This window comes from Mustelus asterias, chromosome 23 (assembly GCF_964213995.1).
Source record: "Mustelus asterias chromosome 23, sMusAst1.hap1.1, whole genome shotgun sequence".
In the NCBI taxonomy this organism is placed as follows: Eukaryota; Metazoa; Chordata; class Chondrichthyes; order Carcharhiniformes; family Triakidae; genus Mustelus; species Mustelus asterias.
In genome coordinates this window covers 68,983,514-69,007,375 of record NC_135823.1, presented here as the reverse complement: position 1 = coordinate 69,007,375, position 23,862 = coordinate 68,983,514, and the positions used below count along the sequence as shown (strand labels likewise).

General features: G+C 45.6%; 1 protein-coding gene across 1 annotated transcript in view; it reads right to left on the bottom strand.

Moving 5' to 3' along the window:
- Window positions 1-19,263, bottom strand: part of rsl1d1 (ribosomal L1 domain containing 1) — a 28,640-nt gene extending 9,377 nt beyond the window's left edge. The window contains exons 1-6 of the mRNA XM_078240880.1: window positions 19,170-19,263; window positions 17,250-17,389; window positions 16,963-17,101; window positions 8,404-8,552; window positions 6,361-6,462; window positions 611-704 (exon numbers count right to left, since the gene is read on the bottom strand). Of these exons, the coding sequence (XP_078097006.1) occupies window positions 611-704; window positions 6,361-6,462; window positions 8,404-8,552; window positions 16,963-17,101; window positions 17,250-17,389; window positions 19,170-19,193 (648 nt within the window). The 5' untranslated portion in view covers window positions 19,194-19,263. The remainder of the gene's footprint in view (window positions 1-610; window positions 705-6,360; window positions 6,463-8,403; window positions 8,553-16,962; window positions 17,102-17,249; window positions 17,390-19,169) is intronic.
- Between the last annotated feature and the right edge of the window lie 4,599 nt (window positions 19,264-23,862).

The following is a 23,862-nucleotide window of genomic DNA, read 5'->3' as shown; positions in this document are numbered from 1 at the left end:
TCAGGTTATTGGTCTCTATGGGGAATACATGTTTAATTCAGCAATTTATTATTCACACACCACTGAATTGGAACTTTTTCTTTCAAATACAGTACAACTTTCTGTCACTTGAAACAACCTACATACCTACGTTAAGAGAAAATTGCACATTATTGCAAAAGGTGGGAGTTGGAGGAAGGACAAAACAGAATAGGGCAGAACCGAAGTAATAAGCCATAGAATCATAGCATCCCTACAGTGCAGGAGGCCATTCGGCCCATCAAGTCAGCACCAATCACAATCCCATCCAGCCCCTAGCCCCACGTTTTTACCCTGCTAGTCCCCCGACTAAAGTGGCAATTTAGCACGGCCAATCAACCTGACCTGCAAATCTTTGGACTGTGGGAGAAAACCGGAGCACCCGGAGGAAAACCACGCAGACATGGGGAGAACATGCAGACTCCCCACAGAGAGTGCCCCAAGCCGGGAATCGAACCCGGGTCCCTGGCACTGTGAGGCACCAAGTCAAAATCACCCTGGGTGTGAACTGAATACAGTGCAAAGAGGGATGGTACATGCGTATATATGATTGTCTATATTCACAATGACAGAGTTTCTTTTAAAAACACACCATGGGCATCATTTCTGCAATAACTTGAACAGCAGCAGTAACATTTTCCACTACTTCCTGCAACTTCATTCCTGTGTGAGCTACACGGGAAGCACTGAAAAAAAGAAAAGATAACAGGAGATTACACCATACACGCATCTTTCAAATGAGGAATAATAAAATCTTCTAGAAAATCCACAAACGCCTTGTCCCCTATCGGTACTCAATCAACTTCCTAGTCAGACAATTGAGATTTTCCAGTTTTGAGAATTTACAGGGAACCAATAATGAGCAACTGACATTTCTGAAATTACCATCAGGTAATTCACTCAACATCCACAATCTGTTTAAACTCCCGGGAAACCAGGGCCAGACGTGAGTAACAAAGTCCAGAGAAGTTGTCCCAGGATAGAATGAAGTTCAGAGCCATCATGTCAGCACGGAATAGTGAAGAATAAGGCCAGGCTGCAGGGAGAGATAGACAGACAGGCTGGAGGCATGGAGATAAGAGTTATATAGACAGCACTTACTAATTACATGTAAGACACAGCATCGCTGTGGTTCCACAGATAAATTACATGCGTAGAAATAGGCTGAAAGTGGATATATATTTTAAAAGAAATGGATAATTGAGATTGTTAAACATCACTATACCCCCATTGGTCATCAGTATCATATACAATGTGCACTGAAAAATTTCATGGAATTTAAAATAATTTCTACCAAGGAACTTTGAAGCTAACAGTCAAACAATCATTGCAGGTGAAATACAAATATGATATTCATCGAATCCCTACAGTGCAGAAGGAGGCCATTCGGTCCATCAGGTCTGCACCGACCACAATCCCACCCTGGCCCTATCCCCATAACACTAAGCATTTACCCTAGCTAGTCCTCCGAACACTAAGAGGCAATGTAACATGGCCAATTCACCTAACCAGCACATCTTTGGGCTGTGGGAAGAAATATCGGAGCGCCGGGGGACACGGGGAGAACATGCAGACTCCACACAGACAGTGACCCAAGCCGGGAATCGAACACGGGTCCCTGGCGCTGTGAGGCAGCAGTGCTAACCACTGTGCCACCCACTGAATTGGCTCAGAGTTTGTAGTATTGATATCTGCAAAAATTTCAGCATTCGCTGTCATTACTACTCTGAATCTGACAGCAACTTCTGGAGTCTGCACTGACACAGCTAAATGTAGTGATCCAGAGTTTACTCTTAGTGACTAATGTTTCTACACAGGATACGCTGTTGAAGTTCCCCAAGTCAGCCAATCAGGAATCTATGAACTGAGAACTTTCTCTTTTAAGCTGTCAATCTTGCGGTAAAATCCCGTAAGTTACATCTTGCTGGATGAAGTGTAACTGGATTTTAATGGTGTACTAAGTTCATAATTACAGCTGAATAAACTTGTTGGTCCTGAAAAACTAATTCTTATTTTTAAAATAGTGGAGAAATGATGCCTATTTTTACAGGTGGCTTTATACACATGACATTTTATGCAGATGTAACATTTTTCTACAGTAGGAGTTCTCCAGTGGTCTCAGTGACTCCCCCTCTGCAACAGCCGTTTGCTCGCAAACATAAACGTGTGTTGCCTGTCATACTTTCTTTTTATCTGCTTATTCCTCTCCCTTTACACAGGCTCTTGGTAATGTCAATATGTCTTTCATTTCTCTCAGGATGCCTCCTGGAGTCTCCTGCTTGCCTCTGCAGTTTTACCATCTCCTATTTTTCACTTTGCCAGTCATTCTATTTCCTTTCCAGGATGTGCATTGGAATGACTTTCACCTCTTCCCCTTTTCCTTTTAGAATGCCATTGATTGGTGACACCTTATTCTGACAAAAGCACCTTTACGTTTATTAGGTTTATCTATCAGTGTCACAAGTGGGCTTACATTGACACTGCAATGAAGTTACTGTGAAAATCCCCTCCTTGCCACACTCCGGCATCTGTTTGGGTACACTGAGGGAGAATTTAGCACGGCCAATCCACCTAACCAGCAGATCTTTTGGACTGTGGGAGGAAACCCACGCAGACACGGGGAAAACGTGCAGACTCCACATAGTGACGCAAGCCAGGAATTGAACCCAGGTCCCTGGCGCTGTGAGGCAGCAGTGCTAACCACCCTACATGTTTACATGCATGTTGCAGTCTGGAACAATGCATAATGATGGTAGGGGCTCCAATATTCTTTCCATTATATATCTCTCCTGCCAGTGGTGTATGTTGGAAGGATTTACAAGCTGTTACTCAATCTGTTTGGCCATGTTATGAATGCGCCTTTCTTGGCCATCAAGATTTGGAGCGGGACTTTAACTCGGAGCTTCTATAGATTGATTGTGCACCCACCACTCAAACATTACTGCACATGTATGTGCTTGTTTCAAACCTGCAACATTTCTAGATCCTGGGCCTTTTGGTTTTAAATGAGGCGTCCAAGAGGTGATTTTGTTAAAGGAATAGATGATTGTAAATAATACAGAAAAAGGTCAACTCTAAGGTAATTAAAAATTAAATTGCGAGAGTGTAAGAACAGATTTAAAGAGAAAAATTAGAACCTATCTCATGGAATCCCTACAGTGCGGGAGGCGGCCATTCGGCCCATTGAGTCTGCACCGACAACAATCCCACCCAGGCCCTATCCCCATAAACCCACATATTTACCCTGCAAGCCCTCTAACACTAAGGGGCAATTCAGCATGGCCAATCCACCTAACCCGCACATCTTTGGACTATGGGAGGAAACCGAAGCACCCGGAGGAAACCCACGCAGACACGGGGAGAACGTGCAAACTCCTCACAGAGGGTGACCCAAGGCCGGAATTGAACCCGGTTCCCTAGCACTGTGAGGCAGCATTGCTAACCACCGTCAAGACATTTTTCAAACAAGGCATTATTAATACATGGAATAGACTCATTCACACAGCAGTGCAATCCGTGGACTCATTCAAGAACCATTGAATGCTACAAGAGAAACAATCTAGGTCAATAACGCTGGAGTGCTGGGCAAGAGTGAGCAGGGGCACAGGCATTGGATGACTTAAACTTACAGGGGGTTGGGTGTGAGGGGCCTGCCAGGGATGCGATGGAATAATCAAATCTGAAAAGTAACAAAGGCAGGGACGAGGGTCTCAACAACTCACCCAAGAGGTGAAGTTGGGCGCTATTACGGGGGTGAAAATAGGCAGCCTTAGTGAATTATGAGTTATGAGAGGGTGGATAGACTGGGACTATTTTCCCTAGGGCGTAGGAAACCTAGAGGTGATCTTATAGAGGTCTATAAAATAATGAGGGGCATAGATCAGCTAGATAGTCAATATCTTTTCCCAAAGGTAGGGGAGTCTAAAACTAGAGGGCATAGGTTTAAGGAGAGATACAAAAGTGTCCAGAGGGGCAATTTTTTCACACAGAGGGTGGTGAGTGTCTGGAACGAGCTGCCAGAGGCAGTAGTAGAGACGGGTACAATGTTGTCTTTTAAAAAAACATTTAGACAGTTACATGGGTAAGATGGGTATAGAGGGATATGGGCCAAACGTGCGTAATTGGGACTAGCTTAGTTGCTAAAAAAAAGGGTGGCACAGACAAGTTGGGCCGAAGGGCCTGTTTTCATGCTGTGAACCTCTCTGACTCTAGTGCGGGCATGTGGTCAAAAGCCGAACTCAGGGTCAAGCATAAGAGTTTACGAAAAGCAGGCTGGTTCAGCCTCTTGACAGTTGCCAGGGAGTGAAAAACAAAAACTTCCGTCTTTCCAATGGTTAGTTGGGGGAAATTTTTTGTCCATCTGGTACTGGATGTTAGATAAATAGGCGGATAATTTAGCTTGGGAGTAAGGAGAGAAACCATTCCTAGGTGATACTCTGGTTACAATTAGATAAGAATAGAAGCAAACAAGTGCACTCCCACCCAGATTGGAGGAGGACTGTGTGGTCAAGTGTCGAAAGCAGCAGGCAGGCTGAGAAGGGCGAGGAGGATAGTTTATCTTTGTCACACAACATGTCATTTGTGACTTGGATAAGCAGAGTGCCTCAAAGGCTTCCCCAGTCACCCTTTGAACTCACTGTTACCTTTCACAAAAGTTAAATCAAGCAAATTTTCCCAAGCCTGGCATCTCTTTACCTGAAGCTGGAATTTCAATTGGTAAAAAGCGTGCTACTTCGTTCACTGACATTTCATTTCAAGGGTCTAATTTTAAATTGCTGGCAAGTGAAACAGAGCACATGTCAACCACAAGATCAGCTGGTTACTTTGTTCACTGTCATGTAGAGATAAACAAAGCGCTGATGAAAGTGAGGAGGTGTGGGATAGAGGGAATGTTGGCCGATTGGATAGGTAACTGGCTGTCTGATCGAAGACAGAGGGTGGTGGAGGATGGAAAATTTTCGGATTGGAGGCAAGTTGCTAGCGGAGTGCCGCAGGGGTCAGTGCTTGGTCCTCTGCTCTTTGTGATTTTTATTAATGACTTAGAGGAGGGGGCTGAAGGGTGGATCAGTAAATTTGCTGATGATACCAAGATTGGTGGAGTAGTGGATGAGGTGGAGGGCTGTTGTAGGCTGCAAAGAGACATAGATAGGATGTAAAGCTGGGCTGAAAAATGGCAAATGGAGTTTAACCCGGATAAATGTGAGGTGATTCATTTTGGTAGGACGAATTTAAATGTGGATTACAGGGTCAAAGGTAGGGTTCTGAAGACTGTGGAGGAACAGAGAGATCTTGGGGTCCATATCCACAGATCTCTAAAGGTTGCCACTCAAGTGGATAGAGCTGTGAAGAAGGCCTATAGTGTGTTAGCTTTTATTAACAGGGGGTTGGAGTTTAAGAGCCGTGGGGTTATGCTGCAACTGTACAGGACCTTGGTGAGACCACATTTGGAATACTGTGTGCAGTTCTGGTCACCTCACTATAAGAAGGATGTGGAAGCGCTGGAAAGAGTGCAGAGGAGATTTACCAGGATGCTGCCTGGTTTGGAGGGTAGGTCTTATGAGGAAAGGTTGAGGGAGCTAGGGCTGTTCTCTCTGGAGCGGAGGAGGCTGAGGGGAGACTTAATAGAGGTTTATAAAATGATGAAGGGGATAGATAGAGTGAACGTTCAAAGACTATTTCCTCGGGTGGATGGAGCTATTACAAGGGGGCATAACTGTAGGGTTCGTGGTGGGAGATATAGGAAGGATATCAGAGGTAGGTTCTTTACGCAGAGAGTGGTTGGGGTGTGGAATGGACTGCCTGCAGTGATAGTGGAGTCAGACACTTTAGGAACATTTAAGCGGTTATTGGATAGGCACATGGAGCACACCAGGATGATAGGGAGTGGGATAGCTTGATCTTGGTTTCAGATAAAGCTTGGCACAACATCGTGGGCCGAAGGGCCTGTTCTGTGCTGTACTGTTCTATGTTATTCAAACACACCTGTGATTAAATGTGCTGTTCAGTGAGTACAAATACTGGTCGAGAAGGTTTTAGGAACATCAGTATTCAAGGTGTAAACAGCCACTGGGAATGCCCAGCTCCTTCTGTGTCAGGAATTTAGAAGGATAGACTTGTAACGTAAACTTAATAGGAAACACTCAGCCCAATGCAAAATTAGATATATCAGATTTGCTTATCATTTAGCATTCTACAGGCAGTTCTGTCCTTTTACTTGTCACTCTTATTCAGAATTATTTTGCAAATGAAAAAAGAATTGATTTTTGGTGTTGGGTAAGAGAGTGGGTTAGATCCTCCCAAACTCGAGGAACACACGATGCAACCATATGCCTCAATACTCACTAACAGCTGCCCCTCTTGCTGATAGGAAGGATCGTACCCTGGATCCTTCGGTTCAGATTTTCTGCCAGATTCTTTGCAGACAGGTTTACTGACAGAGGTACTCTGAAAATCAGAAGTCAAAATAAAATTATTTTTAATCCATTCATTCATTCATGGGATGTGGGCGTCACTGGCTGGTCTAGAATTTTATTTATTAGTCACAAGTAGGCTTACATTCACACTGCAATGAAGTTACTGCAAAAATCCCCTAGTCGCCACACTCCGGCGCCTGTTCATTCCCTTCCCCACCACCAGTTGTTGCAGTGGTGGTGGGGAAGGGAATGCACGATTGTCACTGGCAAAGCCAACATCTGCTGCCCTTCATTATTGGCCCACAATAAGGTGGTGGTAGCCTGCTGCAAAGTAAGTATTCCCATAGTGCCGATAGAAAGGGAGTCTCGGAATTTTGACCCAGGAGCAGTGAAGGAACGGCGATATATTTCCGAGTAAGGCTGGGTCCTCATGCACCCGCTGCAATTGTACATCTAAATTGCAGAGGTTGGTGGTTTGGAAGGTGTGTTGAAAGAGTCTTAGTGAGTTAATGCAGTATATTTTATAGATGGAACACACTGCTGCCATTGTGTCTCTGTGGTGGATGGGATGCCAATCAATGGAACTGCTCATCTTGAATGGTCCAGCTTCTTGATTGTTGGAGCTGCGCCCATCCAGACAAGCGGAGAGTATTCCATCGCACTCCTGACCTGTGTCTTGTAGGTGGTGGACAGGCTTTGGGGAGTCAGGAGGTGAATTACTTGTCTAAGAATACCCAGCTTCTGATCTGCTCTTGTTGCCACAGTAAATATATAGCTGGTCCAGTTAAATCTCAAGTCAATGGTAACCCCCAGAATGTTGATTCAACAATGGTAATGCCACTGATGTCAAGAGGAGATAGTTAAGATTCTCTCTTGTCTGAGATAGTCATTGCCTGGCTCTTGAGGCCCAAATGCTACTTGTCCCCAATCTGCCCAAGCCTGAACATTGCCCAGGTGCCATTGTACATGGACACACACTGCTTCAGTATCTGAGGAGTTGTCTAAATAGTACTGAACACTGTGCAATCACCAGAGGACAATTCTGTTCTAACCTATTGAGGGAAGGTTATTGATGGGAGCAGTTGAAGATGGTTGAGCCTCGGACACGAACTTGAGGAACTCTTACAGTGATGTCCTGGGGCAAGATGATTGACCTCCAACAACTACAACCATTTCCTTTGCGCTAGTTCCTCCTTTCATAGGAATATAATCTTGATTATATTGGGATAACTGCACATCTAATGAGTACTTGGTCTCATTAAAAATCCAGAAGTGCGCCCTACTGCAATGGTCGTGTATTGCTTCAGTAATCATTTACTGCGATTCAGTGCTAAAGGTGGTGTCCAACTCACCCACTTCATTACTCAGAAATGGGGTAATGGTTGAGACCATTTGAATATGAGCGACAGTTAATGCAAGATAGTTAAATTTAGATTATTTTATGTACTTAAATGTGGCAACTTGAGGATTAGAAAAGTAAAAAATACAATGAGATTTGTCCTTGAAGAATTCTCTGCCCAAGACCGCAAGGAACTATAAAAGGTCATGAATGTAGCCCAATCCATCATGCAAACCAGCCTCCCATCCATTGACTCTGTCTACACTTCCCGCTGCCTCGGCAAAGCAGCCAGCATAATTAAGGACCCCACGCACCCCGGACATTCTCTCTTCCACCTTCTTCCGTCGGGGAAAAGATACAAAAGTCTGAGGTCACATACCAACCGACTCAAGAACAGCTTCTTCCCTGCTGCTGTCAGACTTTTGAATGGACCTACCTTGTATTAAGTTGATCTTTCTCTACACCCTAGCTATGACTGTTACACTACATTCTGCACTCTCTCGTTTCCTTCTCTATGAACGGTATGCTTTGTATAGCGCGCAAGAAACAATACTTTTCACTGTATGTTAATACATGTGACAATAATGAATCAAATCCTTAATCCAAATCCAACAATATATTTATATTACTTACTTTTTAGATTTGTAAAAATGTTTGCTTAAATGAGAGGGTAAAAGTCGTCTGATTCGGTCATCAGCGAGGAACAGATCAAATCTGTTCAACAAACGCCGCTTTGCTTCAAATGGTTTGTATTCGGTCTTCAGCGCTTTATATGGGACAATCTAACAAAATAAAACTGGCATTAAACACTGCACCATTTTACCAAAGAACATGTAAATTGCTCAATTATTTTCTCGTTGAAACAAAACTCTTGTACTTTCACTAGATTACTTACCCAGGAATGGGAGGTTATATCTTATCAATGTACAAACTCATCAACCCCACAGTGAGGGAGGTTCATTTGACTAAGACCCTTAATTTCAATAAGTTCAACAGGTTAATTTGGAATCACGAGCTTTCGGAGCGTCGCGCCTTCCTCAGGTGAGTGGCCTCCGCGGTAGCACTCCAAAAGCTAGTGATTCCAAATAAATCTGTTGGACTTTAACCTGTTGTGAGGCTTCTTACTGTGCCCACCCCAGTCCAACGGCGACATCTCCACTTCAATAAGCTCCCATTACAATATTTGCAGTCAAATTTGAATGAAAACTACCTTCAGGAACCATTACAAAGAAACGCTACAATAAAAGCAGGTTAAATCACGTGGAAATTTATGATGTAATTGAGTTATAAAAGTTGCACACAAGTTTTAAAACAAACAGAAAGGGGAATTGAACAAATTTAGCATCATTTTATTATTTCAGAGAAGGTAAAGAGATTGCCAGTGTGGAAAACACAGTTGTGTTTATTCTTCAGATCTTGAATCCGTTGGAGCAGAATACAATTTCCAACAAAGTTTCATAAAAAGAGGCCATTCAGTCCAAACAGTCCATGTTGGCTTTTACCATTGACCAGTTTAACCACTCCTGGAAAACTGAACAGTTTTGCTCCCCCTATCCAAGGGGAGGCAAAGAGGAGCGGTTTGTTGCAGGAGTGCTAGGGTGAGAAATCGACCTTTAAATTACATTTTCGCGGGCTTTATTTATTTTTTAAAGTTTCAAACTGTAAACTGGAAGTAGGCCGCGGGGTGTTCTGGGAAGGGTTTTTTGGAGTGTTTTTTTTTAGTGCATGGGAGGTTTAAAAGCAGGCCGCACTATTCAGCGGGCAGCGGAGTGAGCAGGGAGCAGAGTGAGAGCTGAAGGGCTTTGGCTCAACGGGCTTCGGCGAGAACAGGCAGAATTGAGAGTAGGTTTTTTTCCCCCAGAAAGTTTATTCCTGTTTTTCCCCCAGAGTAAAAAAAAAATGCCAGGCAAGATGTTGGAATGCTCCTCTTGCAGGATGTGGGAGATCAGGGAGACCTCCGGTATCCCTGACGACAGCACCTGCAAAAGATGCATCCAGCTGCAGCTGCTAGCAAAGCGTGTTAGGGAACTGGAGAAGGAGCTTGATGACCTCCATCTAATTCAGGAGAATGAGGAGTTTATAGACAGTAGCTTTAGGGAGGTAGTTACACCTAAGCAGCAGAACACAGGAAATTGGGTTACTCTAAGGAGAGGAAATGGAAATGTGAAAGGACAGGCAGAACAGGGTTCCCCTGTGGCCATACCCCTCCACAACAGGTATACTGAATTGGATACTGTTGTGGGAGATGCTTTACCTGGGACAAGCTGTGACAGCCGGAACTCTGATACGGAGTCTGGTTCTACAGCGCAAAAGGGTGGGAGGAAGAAGAGGAGAGCAGTAGTGATAGGGGACTCAATGGTCAGAGGTACGGACAGGAGGTTCTGTGGTCGGGACAGAGACTCCCGCATGGTTTGCTGCCTCCCGGGTGCCAAGGTCAGGGATGTCTCTGATCGCGTGCACAGCGTTCTAAAGTGAGACGGTGATCAGCCAGATGTTGTGGTACACATCGGTACAAATGACGTAGGTAGGAAGAGCGAGGAGGTCCTAAAAAGTGAGTACAAAGAGCTTGGAAGGAAGTTAAAAAGCAGGACCCCAAGGGTAGTAATCTCAGGATTGTTACCTGTACCACGTGCCAGTGAGGGTAGGAGTAGGATGCTTGGGCGGATGAAAACGTGGCTGAGAAACTGGTGTAGGGGGCAGGGTTTCTGATTCTTAGATCATTGGGACCTCTTCTGGGGCAGGTGGGACCTGTACAAGAGACGGGTTACACCGAAACTACAAGGGGACCAATATACTTGCAGGGAGGTTTGCTAGTGTTATTGGGGAGCGTTTAAACTAGATTTGCAGGGGGATGGGAGCCAGAGTGCCAGAGCAGATAGTGGAGCAGGGGTAAAAAGACAGGTTAGTTCCAGCAAAATCACAAATGGAAGGGTTGAGTGTGGTGGAAATAACCTTTTGAGGTGTGTCTATTTCAATGCCAGCAGTATTGTGGGGAAGGCAGATGAGCTGAAGGCATAGATAGACACATGGAAATATGACATTATAGCCATTAGTGAAACTTGGCTACAGGAGGGACAGGACTGGCAGCTCAATGTTCCGGGGTTCCAATGTTTCAGGCGGGATAGAGGCAGAGGGATAAAAGGTGGGGGGGTAGCATTGTTGGTCAGGGAAAACGTTACAGCGGTACTCAGGCAGGATAGACTAGGGAGCTTGTCTACAGAGGCCCTATGGGTGGAGCTGAGAAACAGGAAAGGGATGACCACATTAATGGGGTTGTATTATAGACCACCCAATAGTCAGCGAGAATTGGAGGAGCAAATCAGCAGAGAGATAGCTAACAACTGCAAGAAACACAAAGTTGTGACAGATGGGGATTTTAATTTTCCACATATAGATTGGGACTCACATACTGTTAAAGGTTTAGACAGGGTAGAGTTTGTAAAATGCGTTCAGGAGAATTTTCTACATCAGTATATAGAGGTGCCAACTAGAGAGGATGCGATATTGGATCTCCTATTGGGAAATGAGTTAGGGCAGGTGATGGATGTGAGTGTGAGGGAACACTTTGGATCCAGTGATCATAATGCCATTAGTTTCAACCTGATGGTGGATAAGGATAGATCTGGTCCTCGGGTTGAAGTTCTGAACTGGAAAAAGGCCAAATTTGATGAAATGAGAAAGGATCTGGGAAGTGTGGATTGGCACAGGCTGTTCTCTGGTAAGGATGTAAATGGAAAGTGGGAGGCCTTCAAAGGAGAAATTTTGAGACTGCAGAGTTTGTATGTTCCTGTCAGGATTAAAGGCAAAGTGAATAGGAATAAGGAACCTTGGTTCTCAAGGGAGATTGCAACACTGATTAAGAGGAAGAGAGAGTTGTACGAAATATACAGGCAGCAAGGAACAGAAGGGCTAAAAGACGACATGAGCCAAAGCAGGCAGACAGAGTGAAGGAAAATCCAAAGAGCTTCCATAGGTATGTTAGGAGCAAAAGGATAGTGAGGGATAAAATTGATCCTTGAAGATCAGAGTGGTCGGCCACGTATATAACCGAAAGAAATGGGGGAGATATTAAATGGGTTTTTTGCATCCGTATTTACTAAGGAAACGGACATGGAGTCTACGGAAATAGGGCAAACAGGTAGGGAGGGCCTGGAACCTTTACAGATTAAAGGGGAGGAGGTGCTTGCTGTCTTGAGGCAAATCAGAGTGGATAAATCCCCAGGACCGGACAGGATATTCCCACGGACCTTGAGGGAAGCTAGTGTTGAACTTGCAGGGGCCCTGGCAGACATATTTAAAATGTCAGTATTCACAGGGGAGGTGCCAGATGATTGGAGGGTGGCTCATGTTGTTCCGTTGTTTAAAAAAGGTTCCAAAAGAAATCCAGGAAATTATAGGCCAGTAAGTTTGATGTCGGTGGTGGGCAAGTTATTGGATAAGGGATAGGATCTACAAATATTTGGATAGACAGGGACTTATTAGGGAGAGTCAACATGGCTTTGTGCGTGGTAGGTTTGGGGCGGCACGGTAGCAGAGTGGTTAGCACTGCTGCTTCACAGCTCCAGGGACCTGGGTTCAATTCCCGGCTTGGGTCACTGTCTGTGTGGAGTTTGCACATTCTCTTCGTGTCTGCGTGGGTTTCCTCCGGGTGCTCCGGTTTCCTACCACAGTCCAAAGATGTGTGGGTTAGGTTGATTGGCCATGCTAAAATTGCCCCTTAGTGTCCTGGGATGCGTAGATTAGAGGGATTAGCGGGTAAAATATGTGGGGTAGGGCCTGGATGGGATTGTGGTCGGTGCAGACTCGATGGGCCGAATGGCCTCTTTCTGTACTGTCGGGTTTCTATGATTTCTATGAGATCATGTTTGACCAATCTATTAGAGTTTTTCGAGGAGGTTACCAGGAAAGTGGATGAAGGGAAGGCGGTGGATGTTGTCTACCTGGATTACAGCAAGGCCTCTGACAAGGTCCCTCATGGGAGGTTAGTTAGGAAGGTTCAGTCGCTGGGTATACATGGGGAGGTAGTAAATTGGATTAGACACTGGCTCAATGGAAGAACAGTAAGAAGTCTCACAACATCAGGTTAAAGTCCAACAGGTTTATTTGGTAGCAAATACCATAAGCTTTCGGAGCGTGCTGCTCCTTCGTCAGATGGAGTGGTTATCTGTTCTCCAACAGTGCACAGACACAGAAATCAAGTTACAGAATACTAATTAGAATGCAAATCTCTACAGCCAGCCAGGTCTTAAAAGGTACAGATAATGTGGTTGGAGGGAACATTAAACACAGGTTAAAGAGATGTGTATTGTCTCCAGACAGAACAGCTGGTGAGGTTATGCAAGACCAGGGGCAAGCTGTGGGGGTTACTGATAATGTGACATAAATCCAACATCCCGGTTTAGGCCGTCCTCATGTATGCGGAACTTGGCTATCAGTTTCTGCTCAGCGACTCTGCGCTGTCGTGTGTCGTGAAGGCCGCCATGGAGAATGCTTTCCTGAAGATCCAAGGAAAGGATGTCCCGAGGCATGGTACATTGGGGAAACCATGCAGACGCTACGGCAACGGATGAATGAACACCGCTCGACAATCACCAGGCAAGACTGTTCTCTTCCTGTGGGGGAGCACTTCAGCAGTCATGGGCATTCAGCCTTGGATCTTCAGGTAAGCGTTCTCCAAGGCGGCCTTCACGACACACGACAGCGCAGAGTCGCTGAGCAGAAACTGATAGCCAAGTTCCGCACACATGAGGACGGCCTAAACCGGGATGTTGGATTTATGTCACATTATCAGTAACCCCCACAGCTTGCCCCTGGTCTTGCATAATCTCACCAGCTGTTCTGTCTGGAGACAATACACATCTCTTTAACCTGTGTTTAATGTTCCCTCCAACCACATTATCTGTACCTTTTAAGACCTGGCTGGCTGTAGAGATTTGCATTCTAATTAGTATTCTGTAACTTGATTTCTGTGTCTGGGCACTGTTGGAGAACAGATAACCACTCCATCTGACGAAGGAGCAGCACGCTCCGAAAGCTTATGGTATTTGCTACCAAATAAACCTGTTGGACTTTAACCTGGTGTCGTGAGACTTCTTACTGTGCTTACCCCAGTCCAACGCCGGCATCTCCACATCAATGGAAGAAGCCAGAGAGTGGTTGTGGAGGATTGCTTCTCTGAGTGGAGGCCTGTGACTAGTGGTGTGCCGCAGGGATCGGTGTTGGGTCCATTGTTGTTTGTCATCTATATCAATGATCTGGATGATAATGTGGTAAATTGGATCAGCAAATTTGCTGATGATACAAAGATTGGAGGTGTAGTGGACAGTGAGGAAGGTTTTCAAAGCTTGCAGAGGGATTTGGACCAACTAGAAAAATGGCAAATGGAATTTAACGCAGACAAGTGTGAGATATTGCACTTTGGAAGGACAAACCAAAGTAGAACGTACAGGGTAAATGGTAGGACTCTGAAGAGTACAGTTGAACAGAGGGATCTGGGAATACAGGTACAGAATTCCCTAAAAGTGACGTCACAGGTGGATAGGGTCGTAAAGAGTGCCTTTGGTACATTGGCCTTTATAAATCGGAGTATCGAGTATAAAAGTTGGAGTGTTATGGTAAGGTTATATAAGGCATTGGTGAGGCTGAATTTAGAGTATTGTGTACAGTTTTGGTCACCTAGTTACAGGAAGGATGTGAATAAGGTTGAAAGAGTGCAGAGAAGGTTCACAAGGATGTTGCCGGGACTTGAGAAGCTGAGTTACAGAGAGAGATTGAATAGGTTGGGGCTTTATTCCCTGGAGCGTACAAGAATGAGGGGAGATTTGATAGAGGTGTATAAGATTTTGACGGGTATAGATAGAGTGAATGCAAGCAGGCTTTTTCCAGAGGCATGGGGAGGAAAAAACCAGAGGGCATGGGTTAAGGGTGAAAGGAGAAAAGTTTAAAGGGAATATTAGGGGGGGCTTCTTCACGCAGAGAGTGGTGGGAGTGTGGAATGAGCTGCCGGATAAAGTGGTAAATGGTAAAAGGGTCACTTTTAACATTTAAGAAAAACTTGGACGGTTCATGGATGAGAGGGGTGTGGAGGGATATGGTCCAAGTGCAGGTCAATGCGACTAGGCAAAAAATGGTTCGGCACAGACAAGAAGGGCCTAAAGGCCTGTTTCTGAGCTGTAATTTTCTATGGTTCTATGGAAATATACTGGCGTTGGAGGCAGTCCAAAAAAGGTTCGCTAGGTTGATCCTAGGTATGGACGGATTTTATTAGGAGAGGGTGAATAGGTTGGGTCTGTACTCGTTGGAGTTTAGAAGAATGAGAAGCGATCTTATTGAGACATGTAGGATTTTCAGGGGGATTGACAGGGTAGATGCTGAGAGGTTGTTTCCTCTTGAAGGAGAGTCTGGGACCAGAGGGCATAATCTCAGAGTAAGGGTTCATAAGATCACAGAACCCCTACATACAGGAGGCCGCCATTTGGCCCATCACCGACAACAATCCCACCCTATCCCTGTAACCCCACATATTTACCCTGCTAATCTCCCTGAAACGGGTCAATTTAGCATGGCCAATCAACCTAACCTGCACACCTTTGGACTGTGGGAGGAAACCGGAGCACCTGGAGGAAACCCACGCAGACACGGGCAGAATGTGCAAACTCCACAGAGAGCAACTGAGGCTGGAATCGAACTCGGGATCCTGGCGCTGAGAGGCAGTAGTGCTAACAACTGTCACCGTAACGCCCCTGTTCACCCATGTAGGACAGAGATAAGGAGTAATTTCTTCTCTCAGAGGGTAGTAAATCTGTAGAATTCTTTACCACAGAGGGCTGTCGAGGCTGGGTCGCTAAGTACGTTCAAGGTTGAGTTAGACAAAAATTTTAGTCAGGAAGGGAGTCAACAGTATTGTGGATAAAGTGGAGTTGAGGATTATCACATCAGATCAATCATCATCTCACTGAATGCTAGAGAATGCTCGATGGGCCAAATGGCCTATTTCTGCTCAAATGTCTTATGGTCTCAGGAGAAATAATTCATCCGTACAACTTAAAGTAGTGTTCCCCAATTTCCTTTTAACGCCACCACTTCCTCTACTTCAGTTTGCAGCCAATCGCACACAGCCAACTCGCTGAGTTCTCAAAGCTGACAACAGGTAAAATCTGAAAAAACTATATTCCTCATCATGAGGAGCTAAAAAAATAAAATCAGACTATATATTTCAAGCAGCAGTGGTCAGCACTGCTGCCTCACAGCGCCAGGGACCTGGGTTCAATTCCCGGCTTGGGTCACTGTGTGGACTTTGCACATTCTCCCCGTGTCTGCGTGGGTTTCCTCCAGGTGCTCCGGTTTCCTCCTACAATCAAGATGTGCGGGTTAGGTAGATTGGCCGTGCTAAATTGCCCCTTTGGGTCAGGGCGCTGAGCATGATAAGTAAGTGGGGTCATGGGGATAGAGCCTGGTGGGATTGTTGTCGGTGCAGGCTTGATGGGCTGAATGGCCTCCTCCTGCACTGTAGGGATTCTATGATATCAAGCCGATTTACGACATACTGGTTGTCATGCATGGCCAGAATTAGAATTTTTCCCACTCCGGAATGTAGATCCTAGTACTCAGTAATGTGGAAATGCATATCTACATGGGGAGGGATATGCACAAAAGTGGATTACATAGAAGATAGGAGCAGGAGGAGGCCTTTTTATCCTTCAGCCCGCTCTGCCATTCATCACGATCATGGCCGATTGTCCAACTCAATAGCCTAATCCTGCTTTCTCCTCATAACCTTTGATTCCATTCACCCCAAGTGCTATATCCAGCCGCCTCTTGAATACATTCAATGTTTTGGCATCAACCACTTCCTGTGGTAATGAATTCCACAGGCTCACCACTCATTGGGTGAAGAAATGTCTCCTCATCTCCGTCCTAAATGGTCTACCCCGAATCCTCAGACTGTGACCCCTGGTTCTGGACAACCCCACCACCGGGAACCTCCTTTCTGCAGACAATTGTTTTGATTTTCCTTCTGACGCCCTGGAAGAAATTACAAAGATGGTCTGGAACGGGCGGGACACAACTAATGCTGGTGTACTTTGTCACAGATCCCAATCAGCCATTCCCACTGGAGAGAATCATGTTGCAACAGTGAACAATTTGAAAGTAAACACACGGATTTTAAACACAATTTTATAGCTTGTCTACCTCTGTTATATTCTGAATGCCATGCTTGTTGAGCAGCTTTCTATAGAACCTCTCTGTCTGTTCTGCTGTCATGTTTGGTTCATCTTTAGTGAAGAGACAAACTTCCTTATTCTCTGATCGAATTCCGTGAGGCAGAGTTCTGTGAAAATAAAAACAAGCTTCCCTCAGCACCAGGGCTTCAAAATTAGCCACAAGTAAAAATCCATCAAGTCATCCCAAAGTCTCGCTGCAGGCCACAGAACCCATCGGCACAGCTTGTACGTCCAGTTTCATTTCGGTTCACTTACATTTTTATCGTTAGCTCCTGATTTGGAATTTTCCACACTGTAACGTTCAGCAAAATATTCTCATCTTCATTCAGGAATAGCTTTGTGTCATCCTTACTTTTCTTCACATATGCCAGTAGGGCCTTCACAGCCTTAGTTACCTGTTGGAATGAAGAACGTGCGGAGGAAGTCAACACAAACGTACATACTCATATTGAGATAAAATACAGTAAGAAGTCTCACAACACCAGGTTAAAGTCCAACAGGTTTATTTGGTAGCACGAGCTTTCGGAGTCTCGCTCCTTCTTCAGGTGAGTGCATTTATCCACAAGCTTTGTGACATAAGCTATTAAAAGTATAAATTTCCCCTCCACCCTTTATAAACTAATTTTCCCGATAGAGACTTCCACTTTGGAACTATTCAATAATCTTCTGATCTCAGTTCTACACATTTTCTTTCCAATTCTGTGCCTACACAATACTGATGTTTTTTCAGCAGTACAACACAATTATAACAAAATCAAGAAAAGTTAAGGTTTCTAAAGACATTACTTTACTAAAAGGATAATTATAGAATCATTAACTCAAGAGGCGGCCATTTGGCTCATTATATCTGTGCTATCTCTGCAAGAGCAGCTAACTTAGTACTATTCTCCTGGAGCCATGGACTGAATAATCCTTCAGGTAATAATACAAATCTTTTTTAAGTGGTTTGATTGAATCTGCCTCCATCACTCTCTCAAGCAGTGCATTCCGGATCCCAACCACTTGCTGCATAAAAAAGATTTTTTACTTATGTCAGTGTTGCTTCTTTTGGCAATCACTTTAAATCAGTGTTGTCAGGGGTTCTTAATCTTTCTGCCAACAGGAACAGTTTTCCCTATCTGCTCTGCCCAGACCCCTCATGACTTTGAAGATTTCCATCAAATTTCCTCTTTTCCATGGAAAACAGCCCCAGATTCTCCAGTCTATCCACGTAGTTGAAGTTCCTCATGTTGGGAGCCATTCCAGTAAATCTTTTCTGCATCCTCTCCAAGGTGTGGTGCCCAGAACAGAACACAGAATACTGCAATTCAGGTCAAACGCCAGTGTTTTATAAAGGTCATCCTAACACCCTTGCTATTGTACTTACTCTATGCCTCTATTCAAAGTTCAGGACCCAGTTTGCCTTATTTAGATGGAGAGAAACTGTTCCCACTGGTGAAAGTGAACCAGAGGACGCAGATTTAAGGTAATTAGCAAAAGAGGCAATGGAGACACAAGGATCTAGTGAGGATCTAGAATCCACTGCCTGAGATTGTGGTGGAGACAGATTCAACTGAAGCTTTGGATTGGATTATCTGAAAAGGAAGATTCGTAGAGTCCCCACAGTGCAGGAGACCATTCAGCCCATCGAGTCTGCACTGACTCTCCGACAGAGGACCTTACCCAGGCCCTCTCCCCATCTAATCCTTGTAACCCCACACATTTACCCCTCTAATCCCCCTAACCTGCACATCTTTGGGGCAGGGTTGTTCGGGGGGGGGAGAGCGGCACGAGGTGTCTCGCTCCTTTAGAGAGCTAACACGGACGCTGCGGGCCGAACAGCCTCCCCGTGCTGTCACCATGCTGGGGTCGCTCAGAAAGCTGCCCGGCGGCTCCCTGGAAACCACCGCGAGCCTCCCGGGGAGCGGGCCGGGGAGTGAGCGGGACACCCAGCTCTGCCATCCCAGAAAGAGAGAGAGAGACCGGCCCGGAGGCCCTGGACCCGCTCCTCCCCGGGCCCGGCTCCCCGCACTCGGCTCCCCCCCGGGCCCGGCTCCCTCCCCGCACTCGGCTCCCCCCCGGGCCCGGCGCCCCGCACTCGGGACCCGGCTCCCCCCCGGGCCCGGCTCCCCGCACTCGGGGCCCGGCTCCCCCCCGGGCCCGGCGCCCCGCACTCGGTTCCCGGTTCTCCGGCACCTGCTCGGAATCCAGCGCCGCCATCTTGCCCACGTGTGGAGAACCGCTCCCGACTGCGCAGCCGCACAAACGTCAACAATCAAACTTTATCAACAGCCCCGAGAGAGACAGACACAGCGCGAGGGTGAGGGCGCTGCAGCGCCGCACAGCGTCGCCTGGATACACTGCAGCTGGATACATCCCGCAGCTGGATACACTGCAGAGGCAGCAAGCTACTCACTGAGTCCAAATCCCTCATTAAAAACCAGCACAGTTCCATCTGCTTGGGGAGAGTTCCAGAACAAAGAGATCTCGGGGTACAGGTTCATAGCTCCTTGAAAGTGGAGTCACAGGTGGACAGAGTGGTGAAGAAGGCATTCAGCATGCTTGGTTTCATTGGTCAGAACATTGAATACAGGAGTTGGGACGTCTTGTTGAAGTTGTAAAGGACATTGGTAAGGCCACACTTGGAATACTAAGAACATAAGAAATAGGAGCAGGAGTAGGCCATCTAGCCCCTTGAGCCTGCCCCGCCATTCAATAAGATCATGGTTGATCTGAAGTGGATCAGTTCCACTTACCCACCTGATCCCTATAACCCCTAATTCCCTTACCGATCAGGAATCCATCTATCCGTGATTTAAACATATTCAACGAGGTAGCCTCCACCACTTCAGTGGGCAGAGAATTCCAGAGATTCACCACCCTCTAAGAGAAGAAGTTCCTCCTCAACTCTGTCCTAACCTGACCCCCCTTTATTTTGAGGCTGTGCCCTCTAGTTCTAGTTTCCTTTCTAAGTGGAAAGAATCTCTCCACCTCTACCCTATCCAGCTCCTTCATTATCTTATAGGTCTCCATAAGATCCCCCCTCAGCCTTCTAAATTCCAACGAATACAAACCCAATCTGCTCAGTCTCTCCTCATAATCAACACCCCTCATCTCTGGTATCAACCTGGTGAACCTTCTCTGCACTCCCTCCAAGGCCAATATATCCTTCCGCAAATAAGGGGACCACTACTGTGTGCCTCTTTTAGGGCAAACCGAATAAACCAACTCAAATGAACTCAGGGACAAAGTAAAAGGGGCAGCTCCCCAAAAGAAGGGGGAACAGCCCAAACAGAACAGAAGTACAAAGGAAACTTAAAACATCAAATCAAAATGTGATTATCGGGGTCTATAATGCACCCCAGCCCCTGCGGTGCCCGTAGGGCGTGGAAGGCGTCACCTGCGCCCGTGGACACCGCATGCCCCCTGCTCCAGGGACACCTGGCTGCGAACGTAGCCGCGGTAGAGGGGCAGACAGTCAGGATCGACGGCCCTGTCGATCGCCCGCTGCCTGGACCTGGTAATGGAACACTGTGTGCAGTTCTGGTCACCCTATTATAGAAAGGATATTGTTAAACTAGAAAGAGTGCAGACAAAGATTTGCTAGGATGCTACTGGGACTTGATGGTTTGAGTTATAAGGAGAGGCTGGATAGACTGGGACTTTTTTCTCTGGAGCATAGGAGGCTGAGGGGGTGATCTTATAGAGGTCTATAAAATAATGAGGAGCACAGATCAGCTGGATAGTCAATATCTTTTCCCAAAGGAGGGGATCTAAAACTAGAGGGCATAGGTTTAAGGTGAGAGGGGAGAGATACAAAGGGGTCCAGAGGAGCAGTTTGTTTTTCACACAGAGGGTGGTGAGTGTCTGGAACAAGCTGCCAGAGGTCGTAGTAGACGCGGGTACAATTTTATCTTTTAAAAAGCATTTAGACAGTTACATGGGTAAGATGGGTATAGAGGGATATGGGCCAAATGTGGGCAATTGGGACTAGCTTAGGGGTTTTAAAAAAAACGGTGGCATGGACAAGTTGGGCTGAAGGGCCTGTTTGCATGCTGTAAACCTCTATGACTCTATTATACTAGCTTGGAACCATCCAACTCTTTTTAACCAGTATAGGGCAGCAGGGTGGCACAGTGGTTCGCGCTGCTGCTTCACGGTGCATCGGGACCCAGATTTGATTCCTGTCTTGGGTCACTGTCTGTGTGGAGTTTGCATGTTCTTCCCGTGTCTGCGTGGGTTTCCTCCGGGTGCTCCGGTTTCCTCCCACAGCCTGAAAGACGTGCTGGTTAGGGTGCATTAACCATGCTAAATTCTCCCTCAGTGTACCCGAACAGGCGCCAGAGTGTGGCGACTCGAGGATTTTCACAATAACTTCATTGCAGTGTTAATGTAAGCCTACTTGTGACGCTAACAAATAAACTTTGAAACTTTAAACAGGCAGCTGAATTGGGCAGTCAGGTCTGGCAGAAGTCAGATAACTTCAGGACTGTCCAACACAGAATCAGTAAGAAGTTTAACAACACCAGGTTAAAGTTCAACAGGTTTATTTGGTAGCAAAAGCCACACAAGCTTTCGGAGCTCCAAGCCCCTTCTTCAGGTGAGTGGGAATTCTGTTCACAAACAGAGCTAGAGTTGTGAACAAGAGTTGTGAACAGAATTCCCACTCACCTGAAGAAGGGGCTTGGAGCTCCGAAAGCTTGTGTGGCTTTTGCTACCAAATAAACCTGTTGGACTTTAACCTGGTGTTGTTAAACTTCTTACTGTGTTTACCCCAGTCCAACGCCGGCATCTCCACATTACAACACAGAATCAGCAGGAGTGGCTAAAGATGCACAAGAAAGATAAGACAACACAAGAAGGGATGTGTAGTAAGAAAGCAGGTTATTAAATTTAAACTCCTTCCCTTTGTGGTGGAGGGGAAAACAAACATTGAGAGGAAATATGAACAGAAAATGCTGCAAATAAGTTTCTCTATTGATGGTAATGCTTCAGTAACCTATTTAATCTTTACATGAAACCTGGAGGAGGAAATCTAAATGTTGAAAAGTCAAAATTGGTGGAGATCGCGGGGGAATTATGCTCCAAAAAAAAACATATGTCCTAATTACTTTTCTTCTTTACACTGTTTTCTACAAAATATGATGTGGAAATATCGACGTTGGACTGGGATGGGCACAGTAAGAAGTCTCACAACACCAGTCTTGACTTGATTACCTGAAAAGACTCGCATTCCAACCATTATCTTGCGATTGTCTATATATGCCGCGTTTGTGAAACCTACCACTCCACTCACCTGATGAAGGAGCAGTGCTCCGAAAGCTCGTGATTCCAAATAAACCTATTGGAATTTAACCTGGGTGTTGTGAGACTTCTGACTGTTCCACAAAATAATCTAAGGTTTCTCTTCATGACAAACCGCTTGCTCAAAGCTTTCTGCCTGACCTTCCAACCTCACCTTCAGTTCCAAGTACAAATGATTACCATAAGACTATACACATAAGATATACTGTTCATAGAGAAGGAAAGGAGAGAGTGCAGAATGTAGTGTTACAGTCATAGCTAGGGTGTAGAGAAAGATAAATTTAGTGCAAGATAGGTCCATTCAAAAGTCTGATAGCAGTAGGGAAGAAGCTGTTCTTGTGTCAGTTTGTACGTGATCTCAGATTTTGTATCTTTTTCCCGATGGAAGAAGGTGGAAGAGAGAATGTCCGGGATGTGTGGGATCCTTAATTATGCTGGCTGCTTTGCCGAGGCAGCGGGAAGTGTAGACAGAGTCAATGGATGGGAGGCTGGTTTGATGATGGATTGGGCTACATTCACGATCCTTTGTAGTTCCTTGTGGTAGTTTTTCTTTGTAGTTTAATGCCTACAGCCCTCAAGGTAGCAAGGTGTAAGAGCACCAGGACAGGCAAAGGCACATGGATGACAGACAACAAATGGCAATGACTTGACCAGAGTCGACTTGCTGAACAATCAGCTCCCTTTTTCTCCTGTAGTTTAAATTGTGATCATCACTTAAGATTTGTCATTCGTGCATTTGCCCCAATGAGTGCAAGGTGAAGAGCTACAGCAACACGGACATCTTTTCATCAGTATTCAAGACTAGTAGAATCATAGCAAGTTCAAAAAATCAATCAGCATTTAACCTTGAAGTAGATGATCAGATGATGCCTTCAAATAGCGCCATGGAGAGAGGGTTCTTCCTACTGCCGAATGCTTGTTCAGCCATGAGAGATTGAGAGGGTGTTGTTGGAATATAGAACTTCAAATGTTGGCCTAGCCAGTGACACCCATGTCCTGTGAAATGAAACAAAATTAATAGACAAGTATAGAAATGTCCTAATTCCCATTTTACAGGATCTTCTGGAGGTCCTTGGCAATGTGCAGCTATTTTATTGTGCAAGAACCATGCCATGGGAACATTTCGGTATTCGCACAATATAAAAAACATATTTAAACATGGTGGATGTTGGCATCTTTTGAGCCTTCTGAGGCATTACGAATGTCCTTGGAGCTTCATATTGGCATCCTGGACTCGCCTGCATTTGTGCAAATCATGCCAGCTGCTATATTTGATAAGGTCATTAGTGCCTGCAGTGATCATTTGTGGGAGGTATGTGAATGTAGGTACATCACGTCGAGCTGGTTTGTTCTGACAGTTTGCACACTTTCTCTGAACAGATGCAGCATTTATTTAAGCCTAACCTGGCGGCACGGTAGCACAGTGGTTAGCACTGCTGCTTCACAGCTCCAGGGTCCCGGGTTCGATTCCCGGCTTGGGTCACTGTCTGTGTGGAGTTTGCACATTCTCTTCGTGTCTGCGTGGGTTTCCTCCGGTTTCCTCCCACAGTCCAAAGATGTGCGGGTCAGGTTGATTGGCCAGGTT